This window comes from Dendropsophus ebraccatus, chromosome 1 (genome assembly GCF_027789765.1).
Source record: "Dendropsophus ebraccatus isolate aDenEbr1 chromosome 1, aDenEbr1.pat, whole genome shotgun sequence".
NCBI lineage: Eukaryota > Metazoa > Chordata > Amphibia > Anura > Hylidae > Dendropsophus > Dendropsophus ebraccatus.
This window is the reverse complement of record NC_091454.1, coordinates 50,304,452-50,327,620: the sequence shown is the minus strand read 5'-3', so window position 1 is coordinate 50,327,620 and position 23,169 is coordinate 50,304,452. Positions and strand designations below refer to the sequence as shown.

General features: G+C 38.7%; 1 protein-coding gene across 1 annotated transcript in view; it reads left to right on the top strand.

The window, feature by feature from the left end:
* Positions 1-23,169, top strand: part of TENM2 (teneurin transmembrane protein 2) — a 750,809-nt gene that overhangs the window by 572,036 nt on the left and 155,604 nt on the right. The window contains exon 11 of the mRNA XM_069970729.1: positions 22,332-22,526. Within this exon, the coding sequence (XP_069826830.1) occupies positions 22,332-22,526 (195 nt within the window). The remainder of the gene's footprint in view (positions 1-22,331; positions 22,527-23,169) is intronic.

Sequence of the window (23,169 nt, the reverse complement as noted above, 5' to 3'; positions counted from 1 at the left end):
ATATCTGTATTTGCTTAAGTAAATGACTTGATATACTAAGAGAGCTGTTCCTCTTTCTAATCTATTTAGAATACAAAAAGCAACCCCTAGGTGGCAACCTAGAGCCAGCTCTCTTCCTTTGCATACTTTTCCCAGGGACCATTGCTCACAGCCTTGCTACCTTTAGCTGCTGCTTCTCAGGGATTCTGGTGAAATCAGCTCAGCACCATAGTTTTGTGTCTAATTCACCTTTAGAAAATCTGCTGATCTGGGACCTTTGACTATATCCATATCCCAATTATTACACATTATTAGCACAGTTGTAAATGAAGCAGTCCACTTTGCAGCTTTGTCGCTAAGACGTATATGTAAAAACCACTCTTCCTACAGCGAATAAATTCTAATGTCCTTCAAGTGCAGAAGAGTCCCCTGTGTAAAAGCATTGAGCGGGAACAAATTATATTTATGTACTGTTCATCACACCATGAGGCATCCTTGAGTGCTTTAAAATGAGAGAACAACACAGTTTAAACATTTCCATAATGATATACTTTAAAGGATACGCTTTGTGTCTCAGGAAGCATTTGATTGATATATTCCCTTTTGTGGAGACAATGTTTATAACTGATAAGGATTACAGTGTGCTTCTCTCGGCAGTAGGTTGCTGTGTTGTGTGTCTGTCATACTGTCATTTCAAATCAAAAGGGGGCTACATAGAGCCATTCCATCATAGATCACTAATTCATTGCTGAACTTCTCTTTCATGCTTTTCCAATGCTGCATTAAGTCAATTCACACAAATTGTGACTTTGCAATGCCGCTATAGGCGCTTAATGATCAGAGTCTGGTTTTTCATTTTTTTCCCTTTTTTCCAGAGAGTGAGAAATTAGCATTACTTAGCGTAGCTTCCTCCAATCCGCTCCTCGGGTAGATGCACACATTTGAGTAACAATGCAGCGGAAATGTTATTAGGCTTTTTAATGTCTACTTTAGCGGGATAAATTAATAAATACTAGAGGTTTTATAGGCAGGGATGGGCCTCACCTGCAGCATTGCAGTGAATGGGATGGAATCCGTACTCTGTGCTGCATTGCTGAAGGCTGGAGGGTTCTGTTTCATCGATAAGTAATCACATCACAGCATTAGTGTGGTAATATGATGCTGGGTGTCAGTTCTGCTTCCAATCAAGAAGCCATTCCCCTCAAAGGAAAATGATCTGGAGCTAAAATACAATGGTCTGGAGCTAAAATACAGATGTTATGTCGTGGCTTAATATTCTAGCCTGACATTTCTTGGTCGGCCTTATGGGATGGGTGCCGAGGAGGGTTAACCAGAAATATGTTATGACCCTGGTATCTACAGGGCAATCTGCAGTGATATTATCTTACTGAACAGAAAGTGTGTCAGTCAATTTCTGGCATTTTGTTCACTGCATTAAGCAGATTAGGATGGACAGAGATGTAGGTTTTCAACAGATTTCTTGCCTGTTTATACTAATTATTATTATTGTCATCATTCTTTACTTTCCACATTTTTACACTACTAGAAACTGCCCATTGACAGGTGTGGTGCTGTTCGGGGGGGGCACTTTTAAAAATCTTGGACAACCCCTTTAAGGATCCGCATATCAGTACAAGATTTTATATCAGTGTAACTAAATAACTGCACACAACATCAGATCTGCGCCATTGGATCTGCTGCCGATACGGTACCTGTGAATGCACCCTAAAGGAATTTTTATCAATATCTGAACAATAGGTTTCCTGCATTCAGAACTCAACACACAAGGGGGGAAATTAACAAAGACTGGTGTTTTACACTAAAGTCTTAAGTAATATCTGAATGACTCCGGGAGTTATGCAATCGTTGTAGCTCGAGGGGCTATACCATTTGCACAGCCTTAAGTTCCCTAGATCAGTATACCCTTTAAGCTCCATTACAAAGCCATGCATTTTTTGGGGGCAAACTATTAGCCAAGCAGTCCTGGTATAAAAACCTTTAGGCACCTTTAGTGTATGACCCCTTTTTAATAATGCCCATGTGTAGTAAATCCATATGCAAAGATAGACAGTACGAAAAGAAAAAAACAGTGTTAGCTAATGTGTAGTGACTGTGCTGTTTTCGAACTTCACGAACCTAGATTCGTTATGAAATTTGCAAAAAGTTCAGTTTTTTTGCCACAGTTCATAACGAGTTTGTAAAGATAGCAGATGCACAATTTAACGCACAAGTAAAGCAAAAAAGAACCTTTGCTTATCAGTCCACATCCTCCTATGGGTCTCTGGTGTTACCCACTTATCGATCACTGCATTTACCATGGGCTTCCTCCCCTGCCAGTTCCTTTTGTGTATATTTACAGTACTTATTATAGCATGTTTTTGTTCCAATTATGCTGTTGGAAACAAAAACAGCAACATTGGAACAAAAACAGGCTGTGATAAGTAAATATACACAAAAGACTGTGACGGAGGCGAAAGCAATTGGCATACACAGGGATCATGTCTATGCAAAGCTAACATACAGAAAACAAACTGTATGCAACTGCTTATTCTCCTAAAATAATATAATTTATTTTATTTTAGGGGAGTAAGAAGTTGCATATACTTAGTATGCATAGCTAACTTTGCATAGACATGATCCCCAGGTATGCTGATTGCTTCTCCCCCGCTACCTTCTTTTGTGTATATTTACTTATTACAACATAGTCATGCCATGTGTAAAACAATATATATTCACTATACAAACCATTTAAGGTTCGATTTGGACAAACTCGAACTTTACAAAAGATCGATTTGACAGGTTTGCCAATGTATGAAGCAAAGTTTGCTCATCTCTACATGCTCGGTTACTGCAGCTCAGTTCTCGACCACTTCAATGGCCACTAAGCAATGTTTGGAGCTATTGCCTCCAGCTCTATACTCTATACTGTGTGATGCGCCTGCCATGGCTCCAGCACACAGCTGATTGGAGTGTTGGTGCAAGACCCTCACTGATCAGATATTATTGTGATAAAAAGTCCAGGAAAACCCCTTCAATTGTTACATGTAAGTAAGGACATGCCTATTGCAATATATCTACATACTGTATATCTAGTAAGTTATGATTCAGAGAACATTTCATGATGGAATGAATAGTCCTCTATATAGAAACACTAAGCACTAAAGTATATGGCAAATAGAATCATTTCCACCCATTCTGTAAAGTAATGTTAGGAAGGGTCTCTGAAGCAGACATCTGTAAGGCTTTAGAATGCGGGTAACATGAATTCTGGAGAATAAATGGAGAAGAGTCTTTTTGAAATATTCACTCATGGACTGTATATCCGTGGCCTGCGTAAAAGCACAGGGCTATAAGTGCAGCTTTTAGAAGCTTTATTGTCCCTGCATTTTAGAAGATCTGTTGTGGGTTCATGGTTTATTGTGTGCGCACAATGGCAGTGGTTGCATCTCTCTATCCTTTCTGCAGACATGCCTCAATCATCTTGAGTATTTTCCATACGATGCTTCATAGCTGCGAAACATTAAAGGGAATCTATCATGAAAACATTGTTATTCTGTGGTGTACCGTTACATGTACTAGTATCATACAGCCAAGTGTAAGATGCTTATTAAAAATGAATTCATTGTGACAGTGTTGAAACCACCGCGCTGCGCAGTATGCATTTTTTATATGTTCTTGCATTGAGAACAGGAGTACTTTTAAAAGTATATTATTCTGTGCACTTGTAGAAAATGACATTTATAATGCAGTAAATGCTGTATTATCCAAGGGAATTGTCATATTCAAATGTTATGAATGGGCTCATGTGTGCACAGCTATAGCCATGACTTATATGCAGTAGACAACATTGTTTTCAAGTTCTTCTACAGTTACAGCTTGTACTTTCTACCAAGCTGAGGTTACTGAGGTTACTGACAATGCACCAATAACCTGCTGATCTGCCATCTCATGACAATAATACTAAGTGATGGTGAAGACTGACATTCACCAGGGCTTGGAAACGGAGAACCTTTGAAGGAGAATGGAGCCAATTCCATTTCTTCATGTCTGATCTCCATCAGTCTCCAGAATACAGCCTGCAATCTCATTGTCTGGCTGGGTTCACATATATCAGCCAATCTTGATGGAAATACTGAAAGCAACAAGCCGGTTATGTGGGATGAATTGATGCATATACAGGCAGATCTATAAATTTGCCAGACAAAAACGCTGCATGTATTGATGCAACGCTGCTACGCTGTCATGCCATTGCATTATTGTAAGTGTTTGCTGCTACTGCAATGGTGTTCAGAGGGATGAAGAACCTTTGTAGAAGTACTGTAGGGTGGTGCTTGAAGAGGACATAGGTGCTAGGTATATATACTGTATGTGTGATTGATGCCAAAAAAGTTTGTTGGCCAGCTACTGTATATGGTGCAGTGGAACAAAAAGACCTGTCAGAGAGTAACCTGAGTGAGACAAGTGTGATGTATAGGGAAAAATTACTCAGCGGGCCATGGACTATACCTAGAGATATTGAGGCCTTTACACTGTGGTCTATTACCAATACAGGGGATAGGTGACCGGGTATAGACTATAATCAGAGAGAGACTGAGGCATGTACAGTATACAGTACTTGTACATATATACCTCTGACTGACCCCCAAGCCATCCTTGTGCCCTGCATAGTCTGTAGTGATTTTATTGCTTTAACCACCCAAGAACTGTGCCACACTGCCACTCCTACTCTTATTGTGAGCTGTGTATATAGTACCAAGCTATGTGCCCAAGTGACTGTAACCATAGGACTTAGCATGCATAGCTTATATAGCATCTCTTTTCCAGCCTGTTTGTGCCTCAGACAGATAAGTACATATAGTGCAGAAAGCTTCCTACTTAACAATACATTTTGACACTTAGTTCATGTCCATAAACAGTGTTTAACCCATCACCTCAGATCAAGGACACAAGAGCGAAGTTTAGTCTGATATCATGAGAATAACACAATGTAATGGAATATCAATGGTAATAGATATGGTAGCACAGGCGAGGACGGAATAAACCACCATCCTGGGATATTTTTAGCTACATTGTTATTGAATATTACTGCTGCCATACATCACATTGTCCTTTCCCACCTGCATTACCCTTCTTCTTGGTTTTGCAGAGGCATGCCTGTCAAAGCAGCCTGTAGTAAAAACGTGATGGCAATCAATACAAGGTAACTCGGCCCTGTGATGTCCCTGACACAGATCACTGGAACATTGTAAAGACGCAGTTAATCTTTTCTCTATATACACCACCTTATCCATGAGACTCTAAGTCTTGTATCTCAAAGCTTCACCAGTATGCTGAGTGCACCGTGCCAGTACCAGTCTGATGATGAAACGGTTGCCAAGTGGATGCTTTTGAAGTGCCCTTTGTTTCTTTACATGAGAGGCTTGCACAGAAACTAATACAATTACAAAGTAGGCATTGTACAATTAATTCATGCCTTGGATGATAGTTTTTGATCCTTCTTAAGTGACTTTTCAAGGTTATGGAGTGCTGACATGCTGATTTGTAATGCTAAAGTCCAGATTCATGAAGGACGTTTTAACCTAGTATCTGGAGGATCTGTATCTGTAGTCGAAGAATCTATTTTTCAGAATGCAGGGTGATGCAAGCTGATATGTAAGCACATAAGTAGCTAGAATAAAATAAGATCATAAGCAAGATGTCTTGGGCACCAATTGTCCTTATTTTTCATTGATACAAAACTTGGCATCAATTTCATACAGAATGAGGCTATGTTCACACTATGTATATTTTTGTATTACCACGGCCGTTGTTGCCGATTGTAACAACGGCTGTGATTTATACAAAAATATATGTGTTTATTAATTCCTATGTCTGCTTATATCTATTGTCTACATCACCAAGCCATTGTACTTTGTCCAGATTATAAAGACACAGCACTAAGGCAGTAAACTGAAGCTTTGCCACAATTGAAGGAGATTCTAGTTATAGTTGTGACTGTATAGACAAACTGGGGACAGCATTAATATTCCAGGACTGATGCATGACGTCAAGGTTTCAAAATTATTTTACCAAACAATAAGAGGAACATGACATGAAGCAGCGTCTAGTGATTGCTTATTTATTCATATTACCGTTAAAAAAAAGAGTGTTTACCCCTAGAACACTAAAAAGAATTTTGTTCTCTAGAGAAAAAATCAAACATAGATTCCCTGTTAAATTGGAAATCATACGGTCGCTTCTTATGGACCAGAAGACAAATGCGTCTACGGAATAATCACATTTTTATTGCGGGCGAAAAGTTTCAACAAAGTAGACAGAGTTCTGTGTGGCAAAGTCTTTTAGATTTGGATTTACTATACAGATGTACAGATGTAGCAGAGCTGAGTTTCCTGTTTCAATATTAGGTTAAAGGGGTTATCCAGCGAAAATCTTTTTCTTTCAAATCAACTTGTGTCAGAAAGTTATATAGATTTGTATTACACTTCTATTCAAAAATCTCAAGTATTCCCTTACTTATCAGCTGCTGTATGTCCTGCAGGAAATGGTGTTTTCTTTTCAGTCTGACACAGTGCTCTCTGCTGACATCTCTGGCCAAGACAGGAACTGTCCAGAGAGCAGGAGAGGTTTTCTATGGTGATTCGCTGCTCTGAACAGTTCCTGTCTGGGACAGAGGTGGCAGCAGAGAGCACGGTCAGACTGGAAAGAAAACACCATTTCCTGTAGGACATACAGCAGATCATAAGTACTGCAAGACTTGAGCTTTTTAAATAGAAGTAAATTACAAAGCTATATAACTTTCTTAAATCAGTTGATTTGAAAGAAAAATATTTTCGCTGGATTACCCCTTTAACCTGGTAAGAAAACACAGCCAAAAATAAATACATTTTTAACAAATATATCAGAACTAGGGTTCCCAAACTAGATTCTACTGTATGGTCTCAGTGGCTCAATACAGCTGCCAATATTTACATATAAATTTCAGGATCCCCCTTTAGGTATCCCAGCACCCAGATGTTGTTAGAAATCCACCCTGTGATGACTGTATAAACATTATTTAGCTAAAGACTCTGGCGTGCAGTTGATTTCTACCTTTTTTTGAATAAATTTATGTAACACATACATTGTGTGAACATGGCCTTAGACAGAGAAAGTTTCTTAATTGTAATACACCACCTGGGCTATGAGGTGTCGTCTATACAGACAATAAGTTAGGGTCCTCCTGCAGTCAGTATCTGGAACGTCTATGAAAGAAGGGGGGGGGCGGACATTATGAGACATAGACATGTTTTAATTGGAAAACCCTATAAAAGCACTTGATCTTCTAGGTCATGACCAAGTTAATCAGCACGTGGCACTTTGGAGTAGTTACATGCTGACATCAAGTGTAATTCTCTCTTCAGGACAGCAAAGTCTTAATTGTTTAAGGCGCCAACCACTGTACAGCGTATTCAGAGCTGGCACTACTGAAAGGGTTGATCCTTTGACCATCAGGCTAACAAGGTCTTTTGTCTGTCCACCCTGTGGTGTGTAATTTTATGTGACGAGCCAATGTGAAATACTGTTTCCTGTGAAGTAAATTGTTCCATTATGCAACAGTTCATCTAGAAATACAAGGAAGAAACGATACAGAAGCATCCTGATAGTTGCATCTAGAGTAGCACTTAGCAGTTAAGTTTTATTGATTATGCATTATAATAAGCAATCTGTTTGGGTTAATATCTCACACTAAAATTGCCTCCTTTTTTTTCCCTTGGAGCAATTTACATTAAGTTCTATCAAAGCGGCTTTTTGACCTCGTGTAATAACTGTCATTATTCAAGTACTTTGCCTTTGCAAGTTTTGTTATTTTTGTGTCATTACTTTCCCTTATTGCAAACACTGGCAATGTTTTTATTAGAATCAATCCGATGCAATCTAAGGATTACACTTATAATTTTATAATAGGAACTCATAGCCCGTTTATGGACGTTGTGACGGATGTTGGTGCTTAAAAAAGATAATTAATGATGCATGAAACAGACTTTGTGTATGAAATACAGTACTGCAGCACATAGTGACAGTTATATAGATGACTATATAGAGAGTTACAAACCTCCACTCTGAATAAACAGACATATACAAATATAATAGAGCTCGTAAACTATCAAGACACTGCTCGGTTTCATACTCAGGTAGGGAAAAATTACATTTTGGCACTATATAGCCATCACTACATGGACATCTGGTACATGAGTTTGTTGGATTATCCATTCCAAAACCACAAGCATCAATATGAAGTTCAGCCCCATTTTGGATGCAGTAGCATTAATATTTATAAAGTATGAAAGAATAATCCGTCACTCACCCACCGCGGTGACTTCAAGATAGTTTATTGCAGCAAGTAGCATTGGCAGGGAGGGAGACATGCAGGTGAAATTACTCATCTTGGGACAGCTGTTTCGGATAATCCCCTTCCTCTAGCCAGGAGTGAATGCTACATACTGCAATAAACCACCTTGAAGTTACTGCAGTGGGTGAGTTCCGGATTATTCTTTCATACGCATATTTCATACTGTTTGTTTCTGCCTGAGCACCACTCACGTGACCAGTATCACCCCTCAGGGGATCCTAGTGACTGTATATTGAACTTTGCTCCTTATATAAAGCTACTGGTGCAGGTCACCTGTTTCTAATGGATGTAATAATATTAATAGTCAATGAAAATAAGAGATCTAACCTAAGGCTGGGTTCCCACTACGTATATTTCAGTCAGTATTGTGGTCTTCACATTGCAACCAAAACCAGGAGTGGATTAAAAACACAGAAAGGATCTGTTCACACAATGTTGAAATTGAGTGGATGGCCGCCGTTGAATGGCAAATATTTGCTGTTATAACGGCTGTTATATTGAAATAATGGCAGTTATTTACTGTTATATGGCGGCCATCCACTCAATTTCAACATTGTGTGAACAGATCTTTTCTGTGTTTTTAATCCACTCCTGGTTTTGGTTGCAATATGAGGACCACAATAGTGACTGAAATATACGTAGTGTGAACCCAGCCTAAAAGTTAAAAAGCATCACTATGTAATAATCCCTTCTACAACAAATTTTACTGTAGGCACTATGCATGCTATGGCTTTCTCTGGGCATCTGCCATATCCAGATTCAGGTAAATGTAGCCAAGCTACAGTTCCCTGAACACTATTTGCCATAAGTGCTTCTATGGAGGTAAAAACTTGAAGGGGATGCAGTCTATTCATTCTTAGGATCAGTGAACGGCCCAGAGGTCAGGTCATCACCAATCACAAAATGACAGTATATCTTAGTAATATAACATCACTTTATGAGATGAGAATACAATCCTTTAAAGGTTTAGTATAGCTTTTATATCTATCTGGTTGTCTGGTTAAAGTGAATGTACTAGTAGGTACATCTCTTTAAGATTTTTACATCAATATACCAGCGCCTGCACTGAGATGCCGCTGCGTGGTCCTACTTTTGAACCATGGCCCGGTTGATGTGAAAATCTTAAAGCGATGTACCTGCTGGTACATTTGCTTTAAGGTAGCTTACTGAAGGTTTAGTTGGAAAGGCAAAATAGTTTTGTATGCATGGAGCCTGTTATGGAGAAACAATCTCTGTACTATGAGGCAGTGCCCCCATATGATGACATATGACAGACATAGTGTCCTCTGGGACACCTGTGTAATATGGTGTGATGGAAAATAACATGTCAGATTTATATGGAATCTGTATTGCTCTTTGTAAAATATCAGGCAAGATAGAAGTCTATTGGCGGCATAGTAATATAATATATTTGTTTTTTTTTTATAAAGCTGTAATCGGGGGGAAAACTTAGCAGCACCTTTTTTACTTAGAATGTATCTTCATTTGTTTTTGGCCAGAACATTTAGCAGTGAACTTTCCGTTTCCATTCCTGAAATAACAGAGGCATTTAATGAAAGAACTTGGACAAGGACAAACAATTAATATTCATTTTGTGTTGTGTGTCCTCGTCGCTAGACACATTTACTTGTATAATGTACCATGAAAGTAGAAGTGTGTGCCCTAGGCTCACAATATACGAGCATTTACCTTACCAGCTTATGAATTATAGAAGATAAAGCAACAGAGCACAATATAAGCAGGCAAGGGCAGAGACTTCTGAAGTCATTATTTAACATGTAAAAAGTAAATAACAAAATAGAGAAGACTAGGAGAATGCATCTATTGTCTTCTTGCAAATAGCGAAATAATGTGCGCAATAGATCACACATATCCATCTTATCTAAATGGTTGAGACACACAATAATTGCACCCCGAGCTGACAGCCCATGGCTTTGGGTGATTGATATCACTATATGAATTATAGTGGGGTAAATCCATGAATCAATGTCACCACATTAAAGGAGAAAATGTTATGGGCAATACAAAGAGAATAATAACATGGTGCTCATTAGGAAAACAAGACTCAATATATACCATGACCTTCAAGGTGCAACCTCAATGGAATCACCCAAAAGTTTCTCTGAATATAAAAGCTGATATGATACTGAAATTTTGAGCAGCCATTCCAACAAATTTACTTTTTATAGTGTTCCACTTTTATGTGCGAAACATTAAAATATCCTGAATTCCCATTCACACCCAAGTGGTGCACTGTATGTATCACGTGCCCAGTTCAGAGTTTACATTTTGATGCAGTTTTACCCACTTGTCTCCTGCTCCTGGAATAGACATACCTGATCCCTGACTATGTTGGAGTTAGGTACCCTCAGCCATATATACCACTCCTATTAAAGTCAATGGGAATTGCGGAAATTATGCAAGTTGCATGCATTGGTTGTTTTCAGCTCCCTGACCACCTTCAATGGAAACAAACAGGTCAAAGAGGGAGGGAAAGTCCTTGATCTGAAGATAGGTGCGGGTCCCAGAGGTGGGTATTCATTTTATGATTTATAATGGTGGTAAAAAAGTGTGTGGAAACAAAGAGCAGTTTTCCCAATAAATTCAATATAATTCAAAGGGGACAAAATGGTCATTTTTGCACCTTATTGTGTAAAACAAAACTGCCAAATAACTAAGTTTTTAACATAACACAAAGCAGTCTAGCCACCACATACATGCATGAGCACTTTGTATAATATAATAGGGTTTCTTGGTAAAACAGCTGTTGTTTTCAATTTACACAACAGCCGTTTATTTTCTTAAAGTAATGATTTGCATTGAAGTCAATGCAAACAACGGCCGTTGTATTGTATTGAACAACGGCCGTTTGATAGTCAAAACAATGGCCATTGTCTAATACGTAAAACAGCCATTGCTTTTAGTGCCAAACAATGACCATACTTTACATTGTAGTTGATGGTTAATTGATGATGGTTAATTGCGGGAACATTATATTTTTACAATTGAATTGCGGGCACACCCAACGGTGCCCGCAATTCAATTGTAAAAATATAATGTTCCCGCAGCCGATACAGCGGTATCGGCAGCAAGAACGTGCCGATCACCGCCTGGTGTCTGGCAGTATATAAAAGTCCTTTGCTGTGCAACGGACGGTGTTATACCAAATGTGAACATAGCCTTATCATGTAATAAGTGCAATTTTATAGTGTTTTCTCCTTGTGGTAGCTATATGTCCTCAAACCTACTGTATGACAGCCATTTTCTCTAGAGACTGTCAGATAAGAAATTGTTACATACAACAGGTATAAAAAAAAAATGAAGATTGTGAGGAAACCTGGGACTTAGATTGAATACAGGCACAGACAGTGTGAGTCCTAGCCCTAAGTCCCCCAAGACCTGCCTACTTGCCAGCCTGACCCTAGGCAGTCAGCGACAACTGGGCAATGGTCCCTACACTGTGAAACACGGAACGCCACAAGACAAACAAACACAATAAAAAAACTGTCAGATACAGGTCAATCCGGAGATTGCAGAACAGTACAAAACAGCAGGCAAAAACAAAGGTAAGAAGGACAGGTACAGAGGTCAGAATTCTAAACAATTCCAATACTTATTGGTCCAGAGAATGGTTGGACCACCCTTCTGACATCCAGACCACACAGAATACAGACTGACAGGGAAGGGAGATAAGTGGAGAAGGCAACTGTTCATCACTACTCAGTCTAAACCATCTGCAGTCTGGTTAATGCTAGCAGAAGAAACCAGATGGGTGTGGTGGAACCGGTCAATCACCACACAGCAAGTGTTGGAATAAGACACAGTTCAGATTGGTAGAAAACATGCACACTGAATCACGGCTAAAAGCCGTACTTTACGGGCATAGGACTGCACTGAGGTCAGTGGCGTAGACATAACAGTGGTTCTCAATGACATTTGAGAACTCAAAAGTTTTATGTTCACCAAAAATATTAATATTCTGATGTAAAAACCATAACAAAGCTCCAACCAGTTCATCTGTTAAATCCTGTTCATTTCCATCCACTAATGGAGAAGTTGTCCAAGAATTACCGGTGAAGTGGGAACAAAACATGTTTAGTCAGTCCAGATTCTACTGAGCAAGGAAGTCATTTAGAATTTGTTTTGCACAAAACTGTTTGGTATGTGCCGTCATTTTCTTTCAGAGGTTTGAAGCAAATGGCAGCTGTGTGTACCTAAAGGCTTGAAGGCTTAAGAGCAAACAGTGATGCTGAGAGCAGGCTTTTTCTCACAACAGTAGCTTGGTGGGTGCTTGATTCCTTATGATTTTGCCACTTTCACTCCCTATTGAGTTTGATGCAATTTTCCCTCATAACAAAATCTAACATGATGGGAAGTAGAAAAATAGAGACTATTAATTGGTAAACAAGCCGGGTTTTGCAGCCCATTGCAAAAAACTCTGACATTTTTGAAGCAATAAAAATCATAAGCACAGAAAATAAAATGAGCAATGCCAAGTCTTACTTTCACATGAAAAGGGCATCTGAAAAAAGACTAATACAGTGCCAAAATTAAATTGTCCTTATATTAGATGCACTTGCTACAAAGGCTTATGTTGGAATACTGTCATTGAGCGACATGCATCTTTATAAATAGTGCAGTTAGTCTGAAAGTAGTCAGCTTGGGACAAGTAAATGAGAAGTAAATGCCATTATTTGAGAAAACTACAAAATTCTTCCATGACTATATAAAGCAAATGCACATATTTGTCTCTGAGGAAGCTACAGTCTTATATTTAGTCAGTATCAGGAGCCGCTTTAATTCTCAACTTTAACTATATATAGTGAAAGTCAATTTTTCTATGTTAAGAATTTTGTTTGCACACAGAGGAGTGCGAAAACTTGGAAACCTTTATCTATTATAATTGTACAGTGGTTTAGTTCTTAGATTTAAAGAAATGTTCCCAGAATAAATATATATATATATATATATATATATATATATATATGATTCAGGGTAATGTATAAGTAATACTTACCTACTTTAATACCCCACAGATGCCGTTATGGCAGCTCCTGGTGTCTTCTTGTCATTGTCACCTTTTCCTGGTTCTTGTGACCCTGTTATGTGTTGTCTCCAAAAGAATTGCCAATCAGTAACTGAGGAATTACACAGCTGAAGCCAGTGATTGGTTAAAAGGGGCAGTCCTTGCTGTGGTGGTATGTTATAGGAACCAGAAAGCTACAGTACAAACCAGGACAGGAACAGCAGCTGTAGGGGCTGGTGGGTACTACCCTTAAGCACATACAGATACAGACAGTACTGTACATAGATATGTTACAAAGATAGTGAACAAATAGTCTACCCATCAGCTTGCTGTAAAGACACGCCAACAAATACGCTCAAGGGTATAAGGGATGGGGCTTAACATAATTTGTGTCCTGCTGTAGGCAGGGCGGTGCGAGGGGAAGCTCCTTCTGCAGCCAGTTGTCTTTAGAGCAAAAGGAAAAGAAGAGAGAAATGGCAGATCTCCTAGGATATACAATACATTCTGACATATTTCACAGTTTTAATTGCAGTTTGAGAAAAAGTATGATCAAGGGAGTAAAAGGCATTAAAGGAGAAATGTCTGGGATTTCTATATTTAGTTTTTTATATATTTATATAAGTTTTCATGTACATTCAGGCACAGTTATTACGTGCACAGATTAAATATGAAAAAAAATGGTTTTTGATCCATTTTCATATTAATATATTTCATATTCTTACAATTTATATCAAATGTAAGGCTCCTTATAATGTAGAGTATATCTCGTCTTTTTTATTGGCGACTGGTCATCAGTTGTTTCTTTGTACAGTTTTTAAGCTTTGGGCTATCGACCCAAGGATTAATAAGAAAGGACAAGGCAATGCAAAGTCTATTGGATAGATGTTTACGAAGTGGTCAGGACACTCACATGCTTGTTAATTCTTAATTACATCAGGAAAAAAAATAATTTTGGTAGTTGTCAAAAAGCCTATGTCCTTCCACTCCAAATAATAATAAAAACTTTCATAACTGTAGAACAGAGGCTCCGCTCACTACAGGTATTTTAAATTAATTGAATTAATCATAGGCTTAAAAGTCTCAAGCGATCTTGTTTAACTTCCCTGGGTTTAATTAAAACATCTGTGCACTTTTAATTTATCGATTTCTTCAACTCATATGTCATGTTTTTAACACACCTCAGCATGCACTGCATCATTTTTAACCCGATTTCCACTTAACTGAAGCAATTAAATTCACCCCGGATTAATTAAAGCATCCATACTTTAGTGCTTAAGTCAGCGTGTGTGGCTTTCCCCTCATGGTTTGTGAATGTCAGGGATTTGACACACCTGATGAGTTTTTTGTCCTCTGAAATTCTTGGATGAATCTCTTACTTTCATCCAAATAGGATGCCCTGGAAATTGTGCTTTTGTGAGTTTGTTTAGAGACTGAGCAGGTTGGTTTTTAGAATTCTGAACACTGCGGAGCTGCCTGGTGTTCAGATGCTGGCGTAACTAGGTGTACAACATAGGGATTATGCTGATGCCAAAGTACATGCATTGTTTACAAACATAAAAATGTTATGTAAAATAATAATCTAAAAACTTTAAATGCCTTATGGCGACACATTGATGTAATTTAGATTAGCATTGTATGTATCCATAATTTGGTATTTACATAGAATCTGACAGACAAAAAAAAACACATAGATAACTCAGGCTTGGTCTGAAGCAATAAATAGATCAAAAGTAGTCACCTACTATCCACCTGTTTCCTGCTTCAGACTGATTATTAGACCATGCCCACATTCAGGTACCCACAAAGGGGAAGGCTCCATGCTCTATAAATTGAGAAGCTCTCAAGTTTGGTGGCCATTTGGCTGTGCTACACAGTAACCCCTGCCCATGTTAGTGTGAAATGCTCTGTTTTCTTTTTAACTGACTTTAGAATTCCCAACATAATCATTTATGATTATGACAGGAGCTTCAAAACGGTTTAAATATTTGCAATACTGTACAGTTGCGCTAACAGTACACTAGTGCGAAGATTTAAAGTGTCACTAATACTTTAAAAAACTTTTGACATGTCCGAGAGTCATATTCATAAGAACGATCATAAGGGTCAGTTCACACGTACAGACTCGCAGCGTAAAGGGTGTGAATATAAGGCTGAGGCGGTCAATCATAAGGTATTGTTTCTATTGTTGTTTTTCTTCTTTAATGCCTCTGTTACAGGAAAAAAGATATAACAGGTCAAATGTGCCGAGTACAGAGCTTGACATCATTATTCATGATGATTCCGGGAGCTCCGAAATGGCCACTGTCATTTAAAAAAACTTTTGACATGTCAGAGAGACAGGCCGATCTTGATAACTGTCACATGGTCTGCAGACCATGTGTCCAACCAATCACGTGACACAGAGCCAGGAGAGAACTGCACTCTCCCAGCTCCTCATTTTTAGGGTCAGTTCACATGTACAGACTCGCAGCCTAAATCTCGCTGCGAGTCTGTCAGGTCCTGGCAGTTCACTGTCACTACATACTCGCGTCTGAACGACCGCTGTGTGTATGTAATTTTGCCGGCCCCTTAACCCCTTCTGCTGCCGCCCGGCCCCCGCTCTGTATACATTACCTCTCCTCGCTGCACGGGGTCCCGGCGTACTGCTCTTCCACCCAGCCAATCAGTGGCTGCGGCTGGTCAACACACTGATTGGCCGGGCGGGAGAGCAGTAAGCCGGGACCCCGTGCAGCAAGGAGAGGTAATGTATACAGAGCGGGAGCGGAGTGGGAGCCGGGCGGCAGTAGAAGGGGTTAAGGGGCCGGCAGAATTAGTGACAGTGAACTGCCAGGACCTGACAGACTCGCAGCAAGATTTAGGCTGCGAGTCTGTACATGTGAACTGACCCTAAAAATGAGGAGCTGGGAGATATCTGCACTCAGTGCAGTTCTCTCCTGGCTCTGTGTCACGTGATTAGTTGGACACATGGTCTGCAGACCATGTGACAGTTATCAAGATTGGCCTGTCTCTCTGACATGTCAAAAGTTTTTTTAAATGACAGTGGCACTTTAAACCATTTTGGAGCTCCCGGAATCATCATGAATAATGATGTCAAGCTCTGTACTCGGCACATTTGACCTGTTATATCCTTTTTCCTGTAACAGAGGCATTAAAGAAGCAAAACAACAATAGAAACGATACCTTATGATTGACCGCCTCAGCCTCATATTCACACCCTTTTCTTAAATAATATTCACACCAACCCGTCACATCAGGAAAAAGTGCAGACAGACAACCAAATATGAGAGTATAACTCAGAAACAGTGTGAGGGCCATAGCATCAGACATAAAACAATAAAAAAAATTTAAACTTCTGATAGGTCCTTTAAAGCAAAAGTTTATAAGAATATTCTAACCAGTGCAGAACTCTGGTATGAGTTGCACAAAGCATTGACCGGAGGTCAGTTACTAACATACTGTAAAAGCATTGTGCCTGTACTTTACTGTATCTAGAATGTATTCAATATCCTGAGATGAAAGATTCTATGTGTTCAAGTAGAGCTTTTCCAAATTCTGTCCGCCTTTTAGACCATGGTAGTGTGTATTATGTTGAGGCAGTAAAAACATCTCCAGATATGACAAACGAGGAACATTTCGCTTCCAGGAACAATACATAGTGTAGTACAACAGTGGCAACAAACTCTTGATAAATAAAGTGACTCTTTCCGCAGACCTGCTAAATTACCCTTGAAACATTTACAGTGTTAAACAAATATGAAGCGCTGCTAAAGGTTTTACTTGTGGTATTTTATCAAAGAAAGAAATGGCAGCAAATTGAGCTCCTGCGTAAAACTAATATATATTTGTCCAGTTAAAAGCTAAAAACAACAATCAGAAATATTGGAACTGAGGGGGGGAAAAGTATTCTAAAAAAGTCCTTAAGAAATATGGCAAAGAAACCTTTCTATTTTGTCCGAGGGCCCTATTATATATAAATAACTGCAATGTAAGTATAGATCTAACAAGATTTTCTGTTGTAGTAAAAACACTGAAAATGTGCACTACACTATGGTTAGACTCTAATGCTACATTTCAGAACGACGCCAATGGAACAACTCTTTACAACACAATTATTACCTCATATAGTCTTAGCCATAGAAGAGGAATGTTAGTACAGACTCACTTAAGCATTATAATTGTAATAAACTTCCATTCTGTTTCCATGTGAAACATCTGCACTAAGTTGGAAGTCCAGAAAATTGTTTTTATGGGCTCAGGCTAGCTTAAAAAAAAAAAAAAAAAAAAAAAAAGGGATATTGACCAGCCCGATCATCTGTTTTCCAGTGCACACCACTGGACACCAGTATACTGAGACTGGTAGCAGTGGGTATTTGCACAGGTTAACACCAATCACAAAACTTTTGGGCACAAGCAAACACTATAAAATCTCTATAGACTAAAAAAAACCCTTAAAAAACACAGTCCACTTACTCTAAGTACATATAAGCCTATATAGGATGGCTAGTTAGTGTCACTAGTCCATGTAATGGCAAAGTGCTGGGAAGATACTGTTTAAAAAATGCTGTTTAAATTACATGGACTAGTGACACTACCTAGCCATCATATTAGGTCTACATGGGCTTATATGTACTTAGGGTAGGTAAAAAAAATATATATATTTTTTTAAACTTTTTTGTTTTTGTCTATAGGGATGTTACACAGCGATAGTAAAAGTTTGATTTTAAGGGTCAGGTATTTAAGGATTTTTGTGATTGGTTTTGTGATTGGTGTTAAATGGGACCCTTGTCCCATTATCAATAATACCTGGAAATAATCATATATTGCTATTAAAATTGATCCAAAGTTTCATACAATTATGGTACCTGATGAAGGCCAGGTTCACACTACATAAGACACCGGCCGTTCTGTGACCCAGCCGCGCCACAGAACAGCTGGTGTCAGTGAAGTTTAATAAGCTTCAATTCTATTGAATTGGGATGCGGGCACCCGCATCCCAGTTCACCATTGAACACGGGCGTTGTTGCAAATCGCCAACATCGGCCGTGATTAATACAAAACTTACGTTGTTTGAAAGTAGCCAATGCTATAAATGGGCTCTGTGTAGTATGATCCATGTTAAAGTCAAGCCCCCCAATGTCATATTTTATATTGTACTTGTTTCAGATCACTTTTTAGGATAAGCACCCGTGTGTCTATGATGAGAAGCACTATCTCCATTACATATCTTATTACATATATTACAAATATAAAATAGCAGATTTCTGCTCTTCCGTCTTCATCTATAATATTCAGTTGTACCTGAGCTAGTGGATGGGGACAGTGGCGAAGGGGTCGTCAGGATTGTAGCTGTGACCTGGCCCATTAATCAGGGCCGAGCTGTCACACAGGTTTGAGTTCAGAGAAGTAAAGTCATAAAACAAGAGACTGCAATGACAGGAGCATAGGATATAAGAACTGTGATAACCCCTTTTTCTTAATTTGGTATCTGCAAATGCTGTCCACCAACAAGGGTTAGAAATAAATAATTTTTTACTCATATATAGATTGGATTTGCTAAATATATCTATGGCCAGGGAAAGATTAGTGTTACAGATCCTGGACATTCAGCTCCTGCACAGGTACATACCTCTATAGGGGTCTACAGTATCCCTACTGATTCTGTCTGAGCCACAAACAAAAGGATACATATGGTCATAGATAGGGGAGGGATCCACACCAGGCATTTGTCCAAGAGCATTTAGCTACATCCCAGAATGGAGACTATGCTCTATTATAGCTCAGATACATTGTATACACAGAGAAGAGGGGATCCTGCCCTTCTTTGTCTCTGTACACATCTTAGAAGCAGCAGCATGGAGAACATTATAGAGCAGTAGGTGGGATGGGAGTAGGGTTCATTAACTTACTATGATTCACATAGTTTATATAGTCACACTTTAAAGTTGTCTTTTACTTTTTTTACTGGCTTTAGATGAATGGGGTTTCTTTCCTACTTCAAAGTTGATCCATAAGTCTCAGTGCCCCTAAAAGACAATGTTTCCATAGAAGTTAATATGTTATTAGAATATACGATTTGGGATAATCCTGGCCTGAAATAGGTAGATAAATGTATTTGAAGAAGACTTGCCTTCAAGTTGATACAGCAGTCGTAAATGTGTCTCAAGACCTCCTGAGATGTTCATAAGAAGCCTTTTAAGCCATTGCCTGGACTATATGCTCTTAGGATTCATAAGACATCTTCAATCAGTCTTTTTTTTTAAGCTTATGCAGCGAGAGCTTTAAAACTGTATGTGTTCATTGAGTGTATTGTGAAATTCAATTAGAATCAATTTAATGCTAGTATTTACATCCAACAGTGTTTATTTCAAACCTGCAAAAACCATGCAGATTGATTAGCCATGTAGATTAGGTCTGTGTGGTTTCCAAAATGTAAACCATAAAATTATCTGTACGGTGCTCTCCTGTTGATCCAAATAAAAGTTATCATAACCTAAGGCACATCTTATCTTACAAAGAAAAAAGACCAAAGTTATTTGTAGAAAATAAAAAGTCTTCTAAAAAGTAAAGAATTAAGATTAGAATAGAAGGAAATCTAAGCATTTGGGAATAAGGGAATGAAATACAATACAGTGGTGCCTTGGATTATGAGCATAATTCGTTCCCGGACCGCGCTTGTAATCCAAATCACTCTTAAACCAAAGCAAACTTTCCCATAAGAAATTATTAAAATGCAGACAATTGGTTACACACCTCAAAAATAATGATTTTATATTCTGAAAAACAACATGTAAAACAAATAAAACAAATATTTAGAAACAGCTAAATGTGTCATATTATAAGTTACTGTACAGTAATGAAGAGGATGGGAAATACAAGGGCGGACAGAGACTGCAGGGAGCATGAAGGAATGAGCAGGGCAGATGTGGGCACATACATGCAGCACTCTCTGTCCGGGGAGAGAGGAGTTACAGCTATGAAGAGATTACCTCCACAGTCCTGTCCCCTGATGCAAGCCCCAGCCTGAAGTGGATCTGTTATGATTTGGAAGGTGAGGGAGACTTCCTGGATCAGAGTACAGTGCTGTAGACACCACTTTGCAGACGATGTCCCTACCCCACTCGCGCTCCCACCCAGTACAGGGAAGCTCTTAAACCAAAGCAATACTCTTAATTCAAGTTACAATTTTGAAAAACTGTGAGCTCTTCTTGCAAAATGCTCTCAATCTAAGTTACTCTTAAGTACCACTGCCCAGTCTACTGGCATCATGGTATAGAACAAGAGGGGCTGAGCTGAACTTCTAAGGTTTAGAAGTCTAGTGGGTGGTCCTACTCAATGGCTGACAGCATTCATTTTTTTACCATAAATGCAGAGATAGCTGACAGTCACTATGTAGTCCCACCCACTGGACTCCCAACCACAGAATAAACTGAGTGTTAAATAAAGGAAATATGTAAATGTTTTCCCACAATACTACATATCAAGTGTCTCAGCTCTCTTTTACTTTAAACAAAGGATGAGACAGTTAAAAGTTTATTCTATTGATTCCTTTAATGTAGCGAGAGGGCTATGTTGTCCCTATAGACTTCAGATTTTCTGTAAATCCCAATATAATTTAAATATCTTTAAAAAGAAACTTACTGTCTACAAAGACAAGCCATTTTCCAAAATTTTAGGCGATGACCAATGAAGTGATTGTTGCAGGTTACTCTTGTAAGATAAGGGGCCTATTCCACAGAGCAATAATCGGCCGAATCAGCTCGATTCGGCCAATTATCGCTCTGTGGAATAGAGAGAACGATCAGCCGATGATCCAAATCATTTACCTCACCAGGCTGCAGGGCTTCTCCTTCTCCCGCTCCTGCACGGCAGCATCAGCTTCGGAGCGGCCTGTCTGTTTCTGGCTTTGGCTTCAAATCATTGGCAGATAATCTGTTAGATAATCTTTTTGTGTAAATGGACCCTTACTCTTTTAGGTTACTCTTTAGAAACTATTGACAATTAGTTCTCATCAGCGAAAATGCTATGGACTGCCGCAGACATGGTAAAGTAAATCTATGAGAACACTCTGGCAGTCTTTGTTATATGTGTTACTTAGAGGAACATAAAAATAATTTAGTTGTGTACAGTATATGTGTATATAATATGAATATATGTATGTGTTTATTGGTTTATTAATTCATACATAACATAGGATGCAGTGTTAACCTAGATCCACATGAGCATTCTTGTGACCTATTTTCCTACCAACATTTAACTTCTATATAGTGTGTATATAATACGTTCATAAAAATAGGCCACAAGGCTACACACTGCCTAGGTTAGCAGTAACTCTGTAATGGCATTTTTGCTTGTTGCATCATAAAACCCATTTTATGTTTTGTAGTAGTGTCAGCTATGTATAGTAAGATATATATATATATATATATATATATATATATATATATGTACAGTATGTAGCCAGGCAAAAAGATTTCAGACTGTTATGTTATCATTGACCTTTTAAACCCAGGAATATGTTCCTAGTTTTTATTTGACTTTAAAGTCTACTTTGCCCTTTGTGGGCTGTAATAAAACTTTGTTTCCTTTATCGGCAAGGAGACTTTTACCTTTTTCCTATTTTCCTTTTGGAAATAAAGTATCGCATTGTACATGAGCTATCACAGTAGCAGTGTGTGCTGCTGATTGTCATTCATGCAGCTTTACAGCATCTGTTCAATACATAGCCTGGGTATCGTTGCCAAAATCAAACAGTATTGGATTTCATATTACACAAATTAAATATATTTATAAAGAGGTCACAGCGCACTGAGATGAATCAATACTTAGCCTATCTGAAACCACAAGTGTATTGCTTGATTAACTTACATTGCAAATACTGTGCGCACATGTAAGCATTAATATTTGCATTCTCTGTCTCTTTCTATCATGTATTTTCAGCTGCGTGCCCAGTGTTGTGCAGTGGAAATGGGCAGTACTCCAAGGGCACTTGCATCTGCTACAGCGGCTGGAAAGGAGCCGAATGTGATGTACCCAGCAGTCAATGCATAGACCCTACCTGCAGCACCCATGGCTCTTGTCTAGAAGGAAACTGTGTGTGCTCTCCTGGATTCAAAGGGGACAATTGTGAAGAAGGTACATCTTATATTAGACAAAATGCTAAGAGATATAGAAGCAGCTGCCTAGTGGCTTCTGTGCAAGTAGTCAACAAATATAACTCCTACAAAGAAACTGTAAACAGCATACACTGCTTAAAGAAACCTTTGACATTTACTAGAATCAGGCTCTTTATCAATGGGTCCAATGGACTTGCACTGTGAGTCCTTCTCAGTGACGTGGTACAAAGTAGTGAGAGAACATCCTTAGTGTGCTCTTCTCCTATCTCCTATACGTAGTGACCTGTTAGGGTTTAACTACTCAGACCCTGGCCAATCTAAACTTTTGATATGTCTCTATGTCAATGACAGTGGCCATTTAAACATTAGCAGGTTACAAAAATACAAGAAAGCAGTAAGATGTTACGTAAAAGTAGTATATGTCTCAGAGATAAAGTACACAATGTAAGACACCAGCCCCCCAAAATTGTATACCCCTAGAGTGGTTAAGGAGAGTACCATCTCATTTTTTGATTTGGCCCTAAGTACTAAGGCCAAATAACATTTGGTGTAAATTAGACTAGACAATGTAAGGGCACTATTAAATGTTGTGATTATTGGTCAAAGAGGCCACTAGAACTCTAACTATATTAGAGCTAGTGATCATTGGCCCATTGAAAAGT